The sequence below is a fragment of the Strix aluco genome, chromosome 1 (assembly GCF_031877795.1).
Source record: "Strix aluco isolate bStrAlu1 chromosome 1, bStrAlu1.hap1, whole genome shotgun sequence".
Taxonomy (NCBI): domain Eukaryota; kingdom Metazoa; phylum Chordata; class Aves; order Strigiformes; family Strigidae; genus Strix; species Strix aluco.
The window spans coordinates 23,417,073-23,435,723 of record NC_133931.1 but is presented as its reverse complement, the minus strand read 5'-3'; the positions used below and the strand labels follow the sequence as shown (position 1 = coordinate 23,435,723).

At 37.1% G+C, this 18,651-nt stretch overlaps 1 protein-coding gene across 14 annotated transcripts in view; it reads right to left on the bottom strand.

Annotated features, from left to right (window-relative positions):
- Positions 1–18,651, bottom strand: part of ANKRD46 (ankyrin repeat domain 46) — a 54,437-nt gene that overhangs the window by 24,615 nt on the left and 11,171 nt on the right. For 8 of the 14 annotated variants that reach the window (XR_012621938.1, XR_012621941.1, XR_012621937.1 and 5 more), the window contains exons 2-5: positions 15,800–16,142; positions 14,342–14,500; positions 6,961–7,057; positions 3,892–4,104 (exon numbers count right to left, since the gene is read on the bottom strand). Coding sequence is in view for 5 of the 14 variants with exons in the window: in XM_074814649.1 (XP_074670750.1) it covers positions 9,618–9,834; positions 14,342–14,500; positions 15,800–16,110 (687 nt within the window). In the remaining 9 variants the exon portion in view is untranslated. The other 6 variants (XM_074814649.1, XM_074814655.1, XR_012621948.1 and 3 more) reach the window with 5 other exon arrangements.

Sequence of the window (18,651 nt, the reverse complement as noted above, 5' to 3'; positions counted from 1 at the left end):
AGTGTTTTTAACAAAACTGCAAGTCAGACACAACAGCCTTATGCCATGAGATTTTCAGTATAAAGAAAACCTAGTATGTGTCTGAGATTTCAAATGACATTTATGGAGATTTATCCCAAGGTAGCTTTAACATTCAGAGAAGCCAGAACTGTTCCCTTCCATGCAGATCCTGGCATCCACAAGACCATAAGAAACCAGCAGTGGTACTGTTATTCCAGCTTCTGGAAGACTATTTCAATGCTACTGCTCTATAAGTCTGCTCCTCAGTGTTGGACCTATCTGTACGTACTGAATCATGTTAAAAAACCCAACCTTAAGAATTTAAACATTAATTTACTCCTCTTAAAGATTAAATATTTTAGGAAAACTAAGAAAATTAAATGGAACTGACCCTGCAATTTCAAAGACCTTTTAAGTCAGACATTAACCAAGATGAGAGTGAAAGGAAGTGCTGATTACGTGACAATACTATAACCAGACCGTCTGGAATCTGGCTCTGGAGAGGGAATAAAGAATACATTTCCATTCCATTAAGAGTCTCCATCCATAAAAAGTTCATTTCCTTTTATAGGTAAATAGAAGGGAGATGCCCAACCTGACATAGCTCCCTGAATAATCAGACAGGACTTGTAAAGGCCTTAATGCACAGTGCAGTTCAAGTTGCAAACTGCCTGCTCCACGTACCCTCTTCTGACTGCATCTCATTTATGCTTATGCAACTTATGTCGTGGGATAAATCCCAACCTATTGCTGGCAGATTCAAATTTAAGTACCTGTAACAATCTCTTTTGTGCACTGAAAGACTGAGAGACTGGAGAGATTGAGATTCAAGTGACAAAGTACCAACAAAAAAAACCCAGAGAGAAGAGAATAAAGAACTGAATGGCCCTATTTGAACTTGGCTTTGGTTAAAGTCAAGCAGCTGAACGAGCTCCTGATCCAATACCCACATGTAAAAAATAGACAGGGAAATCACATATTCTGATACTTAATTTAGAACCTGACATTCTAAACTTACTCTGCGGGTAGTTAAGTCAGAACCAGACACTACTCCTGCTATGCATTATCGTTTCAGAAACACAGCCTTCTGAGTCCCAGAATACAAAAACGTCTTAAATGATGTTACAAATAAAATTCACAATAAAAATCTTACCAATTTTAGTCAAGAGAAAAAAATCTAGTTCTGCTTGGTTTTTGTTACAAAACTGGGAATGTTTTGCTCATTTTGATAGCTCCGGTAAAATGACACTTAGATATCTATAACTAGAAGAATGAAGATGAAAAGATTTTCCCCAAACCTGTTCTTTTTGCCAGGAGCATGTCTGCATCTGCCCAGTTTTCCTCAGAAACATCTGCAGTTTCTAAGGAAGTTGCTAATCTCTCTCTCTGAATCTTTCTCCTTACTCTTTTTGATTTGATCCATTACTTTCAGCATTCTTCCTTCATGTGCCAAAAAGTTGCACTGAACCTCAGATACTAATGCTTGGTTGCCTACAAAAAAGCCCCAACCAGGGGAAGTTACATAAAATATTTTTTACAAAGAATATAAGCTCCAACCTGTGCACCAGTGGCTCTCACATATGGTTTGTGGCCTCCAACCTGCTTGCTAATTGGCCATGCAGAGATAACAGACTACACAGCACCGACTCTGCTTCCTCTCCTTCCTGCTGCTGCACCAGGTGCACATCCTTGTCTCATCTGTGAAGTGACTGAGCACAGCTGAAAAAGCCAAGGTATATTCATAACCCATAGTAGATGCACAGCTGGTTCTACCAGCTCAGTGACACTTGCTGGTAACTAGGAACCACACTGGTCTCATCTCCTAACATCTGTTTTGGCCTTGACAGACTAACTCTGTCCTATGTCAAAAGTCTTGTAACAGAAGGGGAGTATCTCTAGTGGTGTATGTCCACTCTAGAGGCTATTTCAATGCATCCTCTATACACCCAGCATAAGACTATTATGGAGCCATAACCAAAAGAAGGATGATAAACCTGGGGCATCCCTGTATGCTGTTCTTGTGATCTATGCTGCTGCTGTAGACTGCAAGAGTCCAGAGGCTACAACACCCTGGTTCCATAGAGCAGAGACCGGTCTCCATCCAGTCCCACTACCCAGAGATTCTCACAAGTGGTGCACAGATTCCTCATATCCACTGACCTAAACCAAGCTCAGCTTGTTCACAGGGCAGATTTTGGACATTTTCTATTGAAAGCTGAAGCAATCCACACATGACTTAGTTTGATTTAATGAAAGTACCATATCAACTACAGCATTAGACAAAGGAAGTAAAACTGAAAACAAGGCTCATACAACAAGGTTAGCTTCCTGTATCCTTACTACAGGAAAGCATAAATTAAAAAGATTACTACTACTGGTAGCAGCGAACAGGTGAACTGGAGCCAAGTGATAACCCTTCTCTTCAAAATATGATATCTTCCATCCCATAAAGAGCTTTCAGCATAGACTAGGCTAGGCAAATAAAGATACCTGGTAAAGAAAAACAGCTCAAATAAAATGTGGGATAGTGTGCTGTAAGCAGTGAAAGAAAACAAAATGGAAAGAAGTTACAGGAAGAAATTTGTTTTATGAACAGAATCCTTGGTGCATAAGAAATGGGGTAAATCTCAAGCCTAGGTGAGGCATGACAAAGGCACAGAGTGGAGGGCAGGAGATGAAACAACGGGGAGGGGCAGAGTTAGGAAGAATGCAGTGGGAGTGAGAATAAATTTCTGGTAGGGCTAACTGGCACAACTTCCCAATTCAGGACCTTGGGGTCAGATGTGTGCTAGCGCTAATGCCAGGGCTGGGAAGCACACTGGGAATAAAGTAGGAGATGCCTGGGTGCCAGCAGGAGGTGAAGTCAGTGGACTTGTACCCTTATGTTAGTTAAGATTTAAAAACTGACTTGCAGTTAGATTGCTTTCTTGACTTAAAAATACATATAGAGTATTCCTAATTGCTCTACTAGAGTATAGTTTGTTGCCTGGAGGAAGACAAGAGCTTTCAGAACTGTACACCTTTGAATTTCAGAACATAAAGGCCAAAAGTTTCTACAAAGCTATTGTTCTTCTGGCAGAGGGACTCCAAATGCCCAGTATGAAATTCCAAGGGTCCTGGAAAGCCTGAAAATGCAGGGAATAGATACCTCCAGCTTTATTGCCAGACCGCCTTTTAATCCTCAAAGTGTTTGCTCCATCTGCACAGGCTCTCTGGAGGACCAGGTTAAGCCAAGACCAACAGTTCCCCTAACCATTGTTGCATTTCACATGAAAAGTGGACAAAACAACCAAGTCCTTAGTGAAACAAGCTGTACCGGACTAGCAAATAAGTTGCTCGCTTTGCAAAGCAGACAGCATAACTAAAAACTAAAGAGAATTGACTAACATTTTGAAACTGAAGAATTCACTTATTATCAAAATAATGGTGCTTGGTGGATGAAGCACACTTCTGCAAGGTAGGTAACATGATCTACACTTCCCAAACTGTATCACTGAGACCAAGAAAATATGTCAGTAAGTCAGTGCAATGCAGAAAAACAGAGCTGGTGGTGTATTAAATACCAATCTGATGACAAATGACAAAAACCAGAATTCCTTAGATCAGACTTACTTCAAACAGATCTCACTGGAGGCCTTGCTTGCTATTCCTAAACCTCCTTTGGCATAAGAGTGCACAGAGTAAGCACACACACATGCTCATTACCTGTGCACGTTTGCAGGCTGTAATTCTAGTAAACATTAGATTAAAAAAAAAAAAATCATTGAACTTTGAAATAAAGAATAAAGCTTTGACTTCTATTATAATTAAAATTTTTGAAAACAGCCTTCAGTTCAAGCCCCATGTTAACCACTGGTGTTCACTGACTGACACAAGGGTTCAAACCAGTACCATAAATGGGAGAAAGACCAGTTCTGTAAGGAACACGTCTGGCAGGATTGAGCAGTCCACATACAAGCTGTCACGACTTTCAGTGGCGTGCTCCACTATTCTTTATGTCCGCTGCAGAAACTGTGCTTGCCGGCTTAAACCTATGCATGTCTATATACTTCATTTTTTGTCTGAAAATATCTGTACCAAAACAAACCAAGCCAGATGTTCAGCCTGAAATGAGACAACAACAGTATGAGGATGACCATATGGCATTTCAATTATTACATTCTAGCAGAAATCCACTCTCTTTATTAACTAGTTTTGTTTCAATATGCACACTTCATTAAGCCAGCACAACCTTTAAATGTTACTATATTCACACCACTGCAAGGCTATGTCAGCCTTTCTACTAGAAAACTTACCTGTCAGAGATTGTTATTTGAAAAATTCCTTATACTAAGGAATTTGACTCAATAACGAATTCATATTCCACAGTTCAAAACAAATTTACTATGATTTTCTTCTTGCTTTGCATTAAGAGAATGTTACCGATTTTTTTTTCTTTAGCAAAGGAAAATGAGATATTATTGCATATACTCGATCCTTCATCTGGATTCCTGCCTTCTGATATTTAGATAAACATAATTGAATACACCAGAAATATTTAATGTTTTACAAAGAGCTTCTGTTCACATTTGGTAAAACTTCTTTTGCTAACCTATGTGCAGAAAGATTCTTGTATAAGAGGAACCAGTTCGGCTTCCACATGAGCAGCTGTTACTGTAGGCACACATTCAAACATGCAGTTGTCTGAAATAGCAGTGCTCTAGACGTTGAAAGTCAAGAAGGGCCAGCTCAGGTTGCAGGGCTGCATGGCCACCCCTGTGAGATGGTGTAATCACAAGCCAGTGAAATCCTTCTCCTGCTAGGAGGCTATTACTGGTCACTCCTTGCACTTCTTACAAGCATTGGGACTGGCCTTTAAGCAGTGATTCATGAAGGGATCACACTGCTCTGCCTCCCTTGTTGTTGCCTTGGCTCACTGCATTCATTTCCCTCCTATTTTCTGCAAACCATACATACCACACAACAAATTCTGTTCCAAATGTCTCCTCATTTTCCCGTTCCCAGAAGGTAGTTTAAAATCACACACAGACAGAACATGCCACTTGAAGCCACAGTTGTGACTTGTTCACACTTTGACTTCAGAAGAAATCCTGATTTGTTACTTTTTAGTTATGGCAACTTCCAGTAGATTTCCCATTCCCTTGGCAGTAATGAAGAACAATAGTTTTGTCTCATCATAGTCATTAGGAAATATTGGTTGCTTAATGCTTAGTTACAACAATGGTTTAAAAACTATAAATGCCTACAGCAGAGACACATTTTCCAGGGTTCTGCACACAGACTGCTTCAGCTGCAACATCAGATCGTTAGTTCTGCTTTGCATAACAGCACAGACTATACCAGATCACTGTCAGTTGGAGACTTCTACTTTTCATCTCAGATTTCTCTGGCAGTGTGAACCTGGGAACACTTCACTTCCTGGCAATAAATAGCAAAGAACTACCAATTAGTTGCATTTGTTTCCTCATACTGTATATTTTAAAAGTGTTCTTCCTTTGAAGCATTTGTAAGGGCAGTACAAAAGATGCCAGGCAACACTAAAATCAGCTGAAGTACTTAAATATGTTTCAGATAACAGGTGCATCATACTGCTCTGCAAGTGCAGGTACAGAATTATCTCTACTGTCACCAGAAATTAATTTAATAATATTAAGAGAGATTCGAGATTCATGATTCAACAGTACTTCAGCACTTACAAAGTTTACAGCTCTGCAATGATGTTTGAATTCTAGAAAGCCCCAACACCAGGGATGAAAAATGTAGTAACAATTGGCAACAACAATTTCTGTAACATTTTGGATCCCTTAGGGAATTTTACAAAGTGTATCCCAAATAACCAATCCACAAGGATTAATGTTGAAATGTAAAAAAAGAACACTGAATGAAGGAAAAGCATTCTGACCTAATTCTCACATCATTTAAGACTTATTTTAATCACCAATTCAAATATTAATTTAACAAAGAGCTGGCTTTAGGAACAACTTCAGAAAAAAATGGCTTCAGAAACAAGCTAACCTGTGTGTCAGCTGAGGAAGAAATCAGTCCTGTTAAAAGTCAACTTCAGGTAATGTTTAAATATATGCTAGACTTTTGAAAATTCTGAATATGACAACAGACAATATTATCCTTTTTTTTTTTTTTTTGAGTTTGCAGGAGAGTTTTCACTTACAATTTGTACTTTCAAGTACTACTTTAAAAAGATGGTACTGGATTTCTGAATAAATTACTTAATTTGCATTTCTCTAACGTATTATGACCAAGCATATTTTAATTAGGCAAAGAGTTACCTAGCTAACTAGCCCATCTACAATACACTGGAGAGTTGATCATTTTTACTTACTTAAGATACTAAGAACAACCAGAGAGATTAGTTGACTCATGCTAAAATCAAACTCCAGATCAGCTGCAGATCCAGAAACTGCCTCGATCTGTTTCAATACTTCAAAGTGAAACCGTGTTCTTTCTCTCATAGGAGCTTTTCATGATTACCTGTTGTACTGTGGCAACCAGAAACAATACCTACCCATGACAGTCACACAACAGCAAACCTTCTACAAAGCAAAGTACCAATATGAGTGAAAACAGAAACCCTTGAAGATAAAAAGATATGGTACATGAACAAGATACTATGAGGTAAGATAGGTGTGATCTTGCCATGGAATAAATGTGTGCACAGGGACGGCCCACTGCAGAGTAGCCTATACACATCCATTTTACACTCCAGTTTACCTTGTACTATCTTGTCCATCAAGTCGTTTTATGACACTGGAAGAAATCACTTCATCCCTCCATGATTGTTTTCTCTCTCAATTCCTTATTCTGTTCTAGTTCATTAGTCCGAGATCAGCTCAAGACAACAATCTGTCTTGGATTTGAAGAGCGCCTAGCAAAGTGGAGTCCCTGGATCAAGGTATCTAGACACCACTGCAATAGTAAGTAAAAGAAATCTTAATGACTTACAGCCAATCTAAACTGATCTCTGTCATTATGCTGAAATGGTGAAACTCCCTGTGACAACAGCTTCAAGAGGAAGTGGGCTAAAGTCCTCTTTCTGTTCCTGTAAGAAAGACAGATTGTATTCCTTGAAATCTAGCGTACAGGAGGTAAATTCATTCTTTAGAATCAACCTTTGAAAAGGAAGTTGTTAATGTTTATAGATACATTGAAAGGCACAGCTGTCCCTTTTCAATAACAGAGGTATATACAGAACAAACTCCTCTTTTAGTCAGACGTTTATTACGTCCTTATTTCAAAGAGTAGCAGTCATTACACAGTGAAATTCAAACAGTGCTTTGGATTTCTTTCAGTTTAAAAAGTGACATACGTTAATTTGGAACACACACACACAATTTTTCAAACCTTTTCAATGTGCAGTTTTGAAAATGCTTATGCATAGAGCATAAACAAAGTACAGCAGGCTCAGGCTTGGCCTTCTTGGTTATATTATTTTGTACCCCTTCATAGTTAATCTTAAATCTCAAGGGGCCTCTAGAACACATGTTCAATACCTGAAATCTTAGATAAGAGAAAAAGACAGACAGACAGCAACCTTGATTCAGTGACAATACTGAAGATAAAAGAGGCAAATCTAAAGAAACCGTGCTCTAAAACCTCATTTATACCAACAGCGTGGTTGCCATTTCTCAGGGAGGGAACTTCCCCACTTGTGAAATGCTCATTATCAATGCGCAACAAACAAATAAACTCAGTCAAATGGGGTAGCATCATTACCGCTGCACTAATGTAATAATAAAACAAAACATATTTACTACATATATTTATTTGTGGCATTCACCCATAATGAGAATACAATTACAAATTACGCAGATAATACATACTGAAAGACAATATGATTATTCACGATACAGAGTACTATTAACAGAAATGTACTTGTTTAGAGAAGTAAATAGAAGTTTAGTTATACTATGAGTTTATATTTCTCTGTTCCTGAACAGATGTACAGTAATTGAAATATTCATAAGAGGAGTATGCTCCGCTTTTTGTTTTGTTTTGTTTTGAAGAGGCTTTCCTTTCTGTGGCATTGTGGCTACTACAAAAGTATCGTTTCATGAACCTCTAGTTTAAGGAATGAGATCAAGAATCATTCAGATGCAATTTAGAGCAGTGCCCAGTTCAGTGAAGTGCCTTCATGTCATACATCAAAACAAACACAACCACCCTCTTCACTCAAACTGATAAACAAGAAAGAAGAACATACCTGATAGCAGAAGAGAGAGATGTATGCTACTTCTATCAATACTTATAGTAATTTATATTTTCATAAATGTTTGATGTTGTTTAGCAACAATTTAGGAGTGACTAAAAAAAATCAATTCATTAGGTTTGCAGCATTCATTTTGTTTGGGATTTTTCAAGGCAATGGCAACAAAGAGAGTTAAATGTCTAATCAGCATGGGAGGAGAGAATCTGCTTTCTTTGAAAACCTCCAACTTAGTATGTAGTACCTTTTTAGCCTTCATAAAAGAGTATCTAACTGATTCATAACCCTAGATTATTTAAAAACAAAGGATTTCACAGCTAAGCACAGAATGGGTCAAGATTTCTTTTCATACAATGTTCCTAAATATTAACATTTTTAATTCTTTTATTCTGCATAGTCAGAAAATAATTCATAAGCCTGTAAATGCTGACATGGAAAACAATTCTAGAAAGGAATTCTATTCAATCAAGTCCTCTCCACAAACATGAAAACAATACAATCATATGGTTCAGTCTGGTCCTTGTGGGAGGAAAAAAAAAAAAATCACCCTTCATTACATATTTCACAAAGAAATTACCTTACAGAATTATTATATACAGAGCAGAACACCTAGATCACTTTTTAACCACCCTTACAAAGAAAGGTTTGCTTAGTAACATTTCAACAAAAAGGCAAAATCTTCAGCCTAAGGCTGAAACAACTTTACTACCAAAGCACAACAAACAGCTTTGTTCTACAAAATTTACTTCAGGCAGGTATTAACAACATTAAATTCATACAGGGAAGAAACACTGCATTAGCCTAATAAATAAAGGAGTGATCTATACATTAAAGTCATAGTAAAACTTGAACTAATTCTTCTTATAAACTAGCAGATATGACACTATGGGGAGGCATTAAAAGAACTATGAAGTTGCAGCTTATTACTGTCGATATATCAGAATGCTTTATTATATTATTTGGATTTCTTGAGGAGGACTTTTAAAACAGTATTTTTCTTTCAACTGAAGTGCACACAAAAAAATCCAACAACAGATTTACCTCTCTTCATAGGGAAAATAAATCAAATTTGGTTCTGTACTAGGATGTATTTTGCATGCCAAGGAATTTAATATTCATTATGAAAGGCCTTTTCTAATCATAATATTTTATCAACAGAGAGGATTATCTTCACATCTTGCTTGCAAGTCAAGGTAAGTCAGAGGTAGCTTAGGAATGCTTTAGAATTTAGTGTTTTACTTGAAATTAATTTATCCCTCTTCCAAAAGGGTTAATAATAAGTACAAAAGGCAAACAGTATATACAGCTGCCACTGCCTGCACCAAGAGAATAATTCCAAGAAGCTCAAAATAAGATTAGAACAGGGAAAAGCACAGTGTACTTCTTTGCATTTGTTTCAGTGCACCAGTTCAGGCTGGTTTTCTACAAAAGGAAGGACCCCACTAACATAGTATGCTATTCCAAGTGACAGAAGAGCAATGACAAAGATCAGGAGCAGCACCCTCCAGAAGCCCAGGTCTTCCACAAACTCTTGCCATGTCGTGCGGAAACTGGAAAGAACTCCTTCACCTTGCTGTAGGTTTGGATTAAGGAGGGAATGGCTTTCCATTGCACTACGAAGGATTAAAGTTAAAAATACATCAGAGCAAAAGAATGCACCTTCAAATACAACAGTAATCCTCCTAAGACCAACCGAAACATTCTAAATTAAAAACTAAACTCACCTGCAGATTTATAGCATTGCCTCTGCTAAATCAAGACAAAGAAGATCAGGAAAAGACTCCTAACTCTAAACTTAATTTAGGTGAAAGGATGTTTTATTAACCTGTGTAAAGAGAATGATATTTGCATCTGTACAACTGCACTGAGTTTGCAGGCTTGCCACCTAGAAGCCTTCAAAAGTCAATCCTCATAATTTCTACTAAATATGGCTTAGTAAAATCTAATGAAGCGTAAGATAAAACCTCAGGGGGCACAGATCTTCTTAATAAAACAAATCATGATTTAAAAATAAACTCTGATGAATAAAATGGAAACTTTAACCAATATAATTTAGATTCTGAACTCTGTAGTGATCTTTACTCTCTTGCATGTCTTTCTTACAGAGACCTCTAGCATAAAAATATCACATAAACCAATAAATTTGGATAACAAGAAATTCAGAAACTTTCTGATCTTCAAGACAAGTTGGCATTGCTGTGTTTTCTGCCATATGGCGTTCAGAAACCGCTTTGATGTTTAAACATTCCACTACCAATCCATCAGCCCCCCTTAAATTGTCAGACTATAAATTAGGGACTGGAACTCTTACTTTTAAATGAGAAACAAATATAAAATCAGAACGAGCCAGTCATCTTGACAATGGATCACCTTTAGAAAAAATGTAAGCTCTTTCAAATACTGCATGGCTTCTTGTATCATTCTCCCAGTTTTGTTGGTTTCAGAATTGGCTTAAAACAGGAAACCTTCTCTGTTGCTGTAAGAAAAACCTCACAAAGACTAGGAAAAGTTTCTCATTACTTGATTTCACTTAAGTAAAATTTTAGCCATCTGCACAGTCCTACTACTTCTCACTTAAGTGAAATTACATACACAGGCGTTTACAGGATCAGTTTCTGACAAGCACTGAAAGGAAATGGTGAAGCCAACTACGTACACAATGATGTCAACAGCAGAAGGTAAGATGAGAGAAACCAGTTTTTTTCCTCCCTTCTAACTGCTTTCAGCTACCATATTCCTAGATATCTCTTATAGCAATAATAAAAGAGAACATTTCAGGGAAAAGTAATTTCCAAGTCAAAATTAACTGTAGAAATGCTATTGTTCTTGGTGACAATAATAAATTGACAAATGATTGTTATCAGAAAAAGGTCTCATTTATGAACCTCTCTTCTAAGATTACGCCATGAAAAAACTTCACACTATTCATATGGTATTTTTTCTTAAGAAGTACAGCTGCTGAAGAATAATTTGCCTGAACTCGCATACCTTGCTGAAGTATTGCAGCATCACATGCTGAAGATTTCAGAAAATGCCTATTAAACAGCTTGTCTTTTTTGTTTTTTAAATATTTACCTTGCTGTAAAGTTATTTTTGCTTGCCCATAGCTGCAGGATTTAGTCATCTTCCTTGCTTATTATAATTTCCCAAGCAAAACAAAGAGTTTCATAAAAGACAGCCATTGGTGTAGAAAATAACTACTCACTCATTAAGTACTAACTAGTTAATACATAACCAGAGAGGTTAAATAAAGGTGCAATGCAATTTAAATTAAAAGATCACATGCTTGCTCATTAAATACAAAAGAGTACATAGAAAACACTTTTGCTATTTTATATTGCAACCCAATTAAAATCAATCTTATTCAAAATATTTTTTCTTATTACGAATTACAGCTGCTTAAGAAATGGTAATGCAGCAATGCATCCTACAGAAGAGCGTGTGCCACACAGCCCAGACAGATGTTCTCTTCTGTTTCCAACACAACGTGGAAGTTCACATTTGGATGCACTTGTGGGTGCAGTCACGGGGCATGCTGGGCTGTGTAGATGGACAGATCGTCTGTGCTGAAAGACGGACAGAGCGAGCTCTGCCTCCTGACAGCACAGTGCCACTCCTCACTGACAGGAGTGCAAAGGAAGAGAAAATAAATTCAACTCGGGAACCTAGCTTTGGCCTCTGCTTCCAGAGCAGCAGCAACTGTATGTAATAAGGAGCAGAAAACTTAAGTCAGAGACTGTTTTCAGAAAGAGCAACCATTATTTCTCCATAGGTTCATACATAATGTAAGAGAGTCGGGGAGTGGGGGAGAGGACAGAAGACATTCATCTAAGTGTTTCTAAAATGCGAAAATAATACTGAGAGGGAGGAGTGAAACTGTGGAGGTCTGAAAAGCCAGCCGTTACAAAGCCATTATTTATTTACAAAGCAAACAGCACACAAGCTCACTTGTTTTTGCTGCTGTAGGCATCTGTTATTTGTTATTTCAAAAATAATGTATTTCAGACATTTTAAACATGTTCACAAACAAGCTGGGTAGTGCACTGTTTATGTCTCTGTGCCTCTCCCCAAGGAGAGTTGCTGACTTCCTTGCCAAAGCAAACAATGTAACGTTTATGAAGGTCAAATAACAGAAAGGAAGCTACGTTCATTAAAGGGACACTATTAAATCAAAAATTGTAATTTAAATGGGGCCGAGCTGTTGGTCCATATGTTTAAACAAAAAAAGCATAAATGCATTTCTGTGTGGCAAGCACCTTTCAATAAAATTTAGTTAAGTCACAAAGGTAATATGCACAAATTCTTGTAATTTGTACCCATGTAATTTTGAGAATAATATTAAATTTTCTATTTCAGGGCTTAAAACGCTCTCTCTGACAAGTGGGGTGACCCAATGTATGAGAAAACTTCCAACCTGCTCACTGGGAGTATTAGGCATGATATATGTAATTTTGTTGGTTTCACCTTTTTACTCAAGAGAACAACTCCATTTACACAGTTTAATTTTCATTTACAGTACAGGCTGTGTACATTTTGACACAAACTGAACAAGAATTATGTGACAAAACTCCCTGTCTTTTGTGATAATTATTAGACAATACTAAAAAAATTACAAATTTGAATAAATTCAGTAGAACAGCAAGTATTCCAAACAACACTGATATCCTGCTTCCAATATAAAGTAAAACCAAAATAAAACAGTACTGGAAAGATCTCTTGCATTATTAATCTCAGTTCCATGTTCTGTCACGTTTACTGGCAATTCAATGGTTTCTGCAAGAGAACTAGCCTCCTCTGAAACTCGTGAGGCTTCTTGCCTCATCTAAATCGTACAAGAAGGCTGCCTTGGAAGCTCATCGTAAAAAAACACTCCCAATTTTCAATCAAAAAAGTACTTGTGGTTTATCTGTATCCTTTGGCTCTTGTGCTATCATCAGCTTTTGTCTTAAACAGTTATTTCATGTTGTTCAAAACCAGTATTTCTTGTCAGCAATCACACACCTCTCAGCCTTCACTCTGCCGGGCTAAAACAAGCTCTAGTTGCCTCCTTTCACAAGCAGACGCTCTGCTCCCTTGAGCGCTGAAGTAATGCTTCTCCACGCTTCTTAAAGGATAAATTAAACTTTCTTGAATGGGGCTCAACAGCATTATAAAACGTACTACACAGCAGAAGTTACCATTGCTTTTTAAAGTGGCACTAACAGTTTTGTTTATGTAGTGGAAATATCTTGTTTTGCGCATTCTAGGACTTCATTGCCTTTTTCAGGGTACCATCAACTCCTGGAGCTAATACATCAAGTCTTTTCTCCTATACCCTGCCCTTCCACTGAGGAACTCCCATTTTAAGGCATACAGCTTTAGGTAAATGAAGTTGTATTTTGTGCTACTGAATCACAATTTATTCCTATTAATTTCCTCTCCCTTGTCATCCCAGATTTTCCTCTGGGTTGCCTATATCTCACTTCGTAGTATCACTAACATGCTTCTATTTTCTATGCCAGTATCATTTACGAAAATTTTAAGTAAGCACAGTCCCAGAACCAGACTTTCAAGAATTCATTAATAACTTCCCTCTAATCCAATACTTTCCCTAAAATTGTCAGCAATTTTCCTGAAATCTTCAGTTCTCCTTTAATGACCTTTTTAGCCTCCACGAAATTCTTATTTTATTCTCCATCCTTTCCAGGACTACTACTGATAGAAATTTCATATATGGCACTGTATCAAATCCTTTACTGAAGTTCAGATGGATGAAAAGTCTGCTGTCCCTTCTTCGCATAGACAATCCATCTTATCGAAAGAACGTTAGGCTAGCCTGTGATACTGGCATTTTGCATTCACCCCATTTTCCCTTTGGCTCTGTGATAAGTGGTATTTTGGGGAGTCTGTAATGGAAAATGAGTAACTATGTTTAAAAATTTTCATCATAAAATGAAAATAACAATAGAAAAACTTTTTTTTACCTTAATTCGATTTTTCCAAAATTTAAAATTTTATTTTGATTTGGTCTAATACCAGGCCTAATGTGATATCTGTTCTGAGGTACAATCACGTCAATTACAAAAATCTAAAAGCCATAAACATTATTTCTCCTAGTAATTATTTTTGTTTTGCAAATACCTTTCACTTTCAGCAGTTTGCATCGTTTCCAGCTTTGAGTGAGCTCCTCTGTTAAATCCTTTCACCTCTTGCTCCTCTAAAGATTCCAGCAGTCTAATCACATCTTTATTCACACCCCTTCGTTTTGCAAGAACAAGCGGTGTTGCACCTTGGTGATTGCTAAAATAACCCCACAAAAGAACATAAGAAGAAAAGAAACTTTTAATACAGAAATTTTGTAACAAGACAACTCAGCACAACACATCACAATTTAGTAAATCCTCAGAACTATTTTCTGTCGTGTGAGACATTAAGAAATTCCTATCTATACACATTATAGCGTAATTGGCTATAGAAGAAAACCAGTATATTAGGTTTGAAATTGCACAACTCTTCTTCAAAACAAAATCAAAATTCCTAGTATTCTAATCTAACTGGAATCTCTGGGTGTTATAACAAAAAATAAACAGTAGATTTATGGCAACGTTCAAGATTAAGCTTAATTTCAAGAAGGAATTGTGCAATCTGGTTCCTCATAGTTCCTTTTCCATGTGGGTATAAGGACATCAGGCAAAAATGAAATAAGATACAGATGGTCCTTCCACTACTATTAAAATAATACTGAATAGGACCAGAGCTGCCTTCAGACTAGGGATTTTCAACAGTTATCTGAAATGAGGAAAAAAAAAAAACAAACAGCCCACAACCCATACAGAATCTGGTCTGCCAATAACTAGTTTTGCTGAGTTGAAAACATTAACGAGGGACAGGTGAAAAAGGGACAGATTAAAAAACCAACATTTTGAAGTTATTACTGGTTTTGCACATGTTGTGAATATACAGAAAGTTCCACAAACAAAATAATTCAGTTACTGCAATGAAACAGCTAGTTATTTTGCAGCTTGAGAGCTTACATCTGAGCACTGGCATCTGACAGCTGCTGGAAGCCAGAAGGAAAGAATATACAATATTTAAAAGAAGGACTGAGTCACAGACTTTGAGGGTGGGGGAAAACACTGAAAGGAAGCATTGTTACCAAAGGAGTATGGGAATGAACTGACACATGCATATACTGTATTTTCTTTGTCTTATACAGTACAACAATTAAAACAATAGAACTGTGGTGAAGAAAATTCTTTTAGAGTAGTCAATGTGATTTTTTCTTTGGTGCCAACCACCCACACCTGGCTGTCTGGCCAAACCAGGATAGCAATGTCATCAGTTAGGCAGAATTAGATACAGCAGCCCACACCAGCAGCTGCTATTTTTATTTGTTTTACTTGTTGCACAGACTAGCAGAAGTGGCCTCTTATTGTTTCCCTGACTTCTTATTTTATGTTTTAATTAAGTGATATTTTTAAAAAGTTGAATTGCACCAAATATAGCATTTCAGCAACAGCAGATTTATATGCAAGGCTCTGGTGACAGAAGACTAATATATTATAAAATATGTGCTGTTAAAAAAAAAAAGTGACTTACCAAATATCAATTTTAAGTCCATTAGAAACTAGGAATTGGATGGTGTCCACATGCCCACACAGGTGAAGGGCTGTATTACCTTGGTAATCAGTGGCTAGTAGGTCAGCACCAAACTTATGCAAGAGTTGACAGATGTCTACATTTCCTCTGGCTGCAGCAAGGTGAAGGCCAGTTCGGCCTCGGCTGTCACGAATATTTGGGTCAAAACCACTCTCTAACAGTCTTTTGGAATAGTTAAAATCTCCATCAATGCAAGCCTGCAGCAGTGGCACATTCGTCTGGGAAGAGTCGTTTACAAAAACGTAGGACATTGTTCTGATTCTCTCTGGAGTAGGTGACTAACCTGCAAGTAAAAGTGGGAAGAAATGATGGTGAAACCAGGCAAATAAACACAGTGCAAATATTCGGTAGACAACAAGAATATGAACTAGCTTATAAACCAAATCCAAAATCTTCCTGTCATACATATTAACTTTGTCTGCTGTATTCCCTTCTGGCACATACGGAAAGAGCTCCTTTCAGTCTTACTCACACCTCTGGAAACAGCAGCAAATCTTCCTTATTATAGAAAACCAGTAAGATCAATGCCACAAATGCAAGACAAGTGATTAGCTTTCACCTAATAACAGATCAGTGTAGTAGTATTGATATTAAAGGGCAAAACACTGTAGATCAGAACTGAAAGAGAATCACCTTTCACAAATCAGGATCCTATAAACAATTCAGTCAACAGATATAGTGACGCTAACTGCAATTCTTACTAGCTATAAGCAAAGCTACTCCAGTGGGATTTCTACCATCTGAATTTGAACTTTGATGCAGTCAGTTGCTGAAAATGCTTGATTACTATACAAATGCTTGATTACTAAATGCTTGAAAACTGGAAGTGGGTAAAAGGAGGACAGTGGTAAAATCAAGTACGGAGCTACTGTGGGTTCAACTAGAACCCCAATATGGAGAAGCACAAATGTAGCTTCTCTAGCTTAATATTAAATAAAAGATTAAGTCCTTTTCTGTATCAGGACCTAAAAGAGGAAGACAAATATTGTTTCACCATGGATTTCATGATATAGAATATTTCATGAACTATGATTTAAGTTTTGCAGAAGAATATTTTAAGGATGAGTCAAATAATGAGGGTATGATGACACTGCGTGCTCACAGGACACAGAAAAGATGACTTGAAAACAATAAGGAAAAAAAGAGAATGGTAAAATGTGCATGAGGCAATGGTAAGAAGAAATTAAAACATCTAGGAGACTGAGCAGCAAAGCCTCAGAGAGGAAACAAAAAGGAAAAAAAAAATCATTAGAAGAAATCTCAATACAGACGTGACACAGTTCACGCGACAAGAAGAGATTTTACTAGGTAAGGTTTGAACAGAAATTGAACTGAAACTTCACTTGAAACAGTGTATCTCATTTGCCCAGGGTTTGTATTTTCAGCTCATGATGTAGCAGTGTTCTGATTAACTATACGAACCTCTTATTAAGACTGCTATACGTAGATTTAAATTTACTAATCTATATAAGGTATCCTTCCACACCAGTGCACTCATTCAGCCGGGAGAATGGAAACATGGCCAGCAGCCAAAGAATTCGATTTAAAACCTCTCCTTTTTTTTGAGGGTTTATAATGTCTGTATTTTATAGCTCTTCCCCCATGTTTTAGATCAAATTCAAGATCAAAGTACCTACAGAAGTAATTTCCAAACGTTTACACACTGGTCCGATTAACAGCTGTAGCATTTGGGGCTGTTGAGGTAAATAAATAATATTTAAACTTCACTAGGTTGTATTTCCTATCTGGACAAATTCTGCTACATGTATCAACACTGTCTAGTTTCCCAGTGCAGGAATGCACAACATTTTTTCTTTCTTGGACACAGAAGAGAAAGAAATAGGAATAACTTCCACGTCCTAGTATCTGTATAAGGAATGATTTTAAGCAGAGTACATTCCCCTAGGCTGCAAGTATGTTTTTAAGCACATGATGGTATATCACCGGCTCAAGCACCCTTTTCCACAATCATCTCCAACAGCAAAAGGCCGGGTTCACTGATGTACTGTAAAAAATTTCATGCAAGACTGGTGTCTTTTAGGCCACTAACAGCTTTCTTATAACCCTACACAGAAAAAAAGGGCAATGTACTTACTCATATTTCTAAGGAATGTTACAAAACCCTGGATGTTACAAAGCTAGGATTCCCAGCTGACAGCAATTTCAATTTCTTGACTATTTCCCACTCAAATCATAAATGATACAAGAATTCTTCTTCAACTCTGCTAGTCCAATCTTTGCTGAGAAAAATATGGGGCCCAGTTTCTGTATGATGTGATTGTGACCTTTACATTCTGCACTAAATCTTTCCTAAAGCAAGACCATAAATCATTTTAAAACCTCCAATTATCAGCCATAGTAACAGCTTATCAACAGCACAAAACCCTACTTGTACTTGATAAAAAGATCGTGCTTTGGTTGTAAAATAATGTTTGAGTGTTTAAACCTGTTTAATAAAACAAGGCCTAACATAAATCTACAACAGAATATTATACTGGAAGAGACTTACGCTATTTGCGAAACAGTATGGCACGCTCTGTTAAATGTAAGCTAATGTTTAGATTTTCATTCCAGGCGTATGTCTGGTAAAGCCTTACAGAATTCTCCCTCACTTCCCCTACAACTCTGATGAAACTTTAGCTATTAGAAAAACCCATCACCGCCTTATCTTCTCAGGAAAGGAAGCCCAAAGATTAGCAGTTACCAGAAAGTGTAACTGGAAGTAATTCTGATTCAGAATTTATTATCACTAGAATTTTTTGGAACTGATCACTGAAGTGTAGAAGACTAAA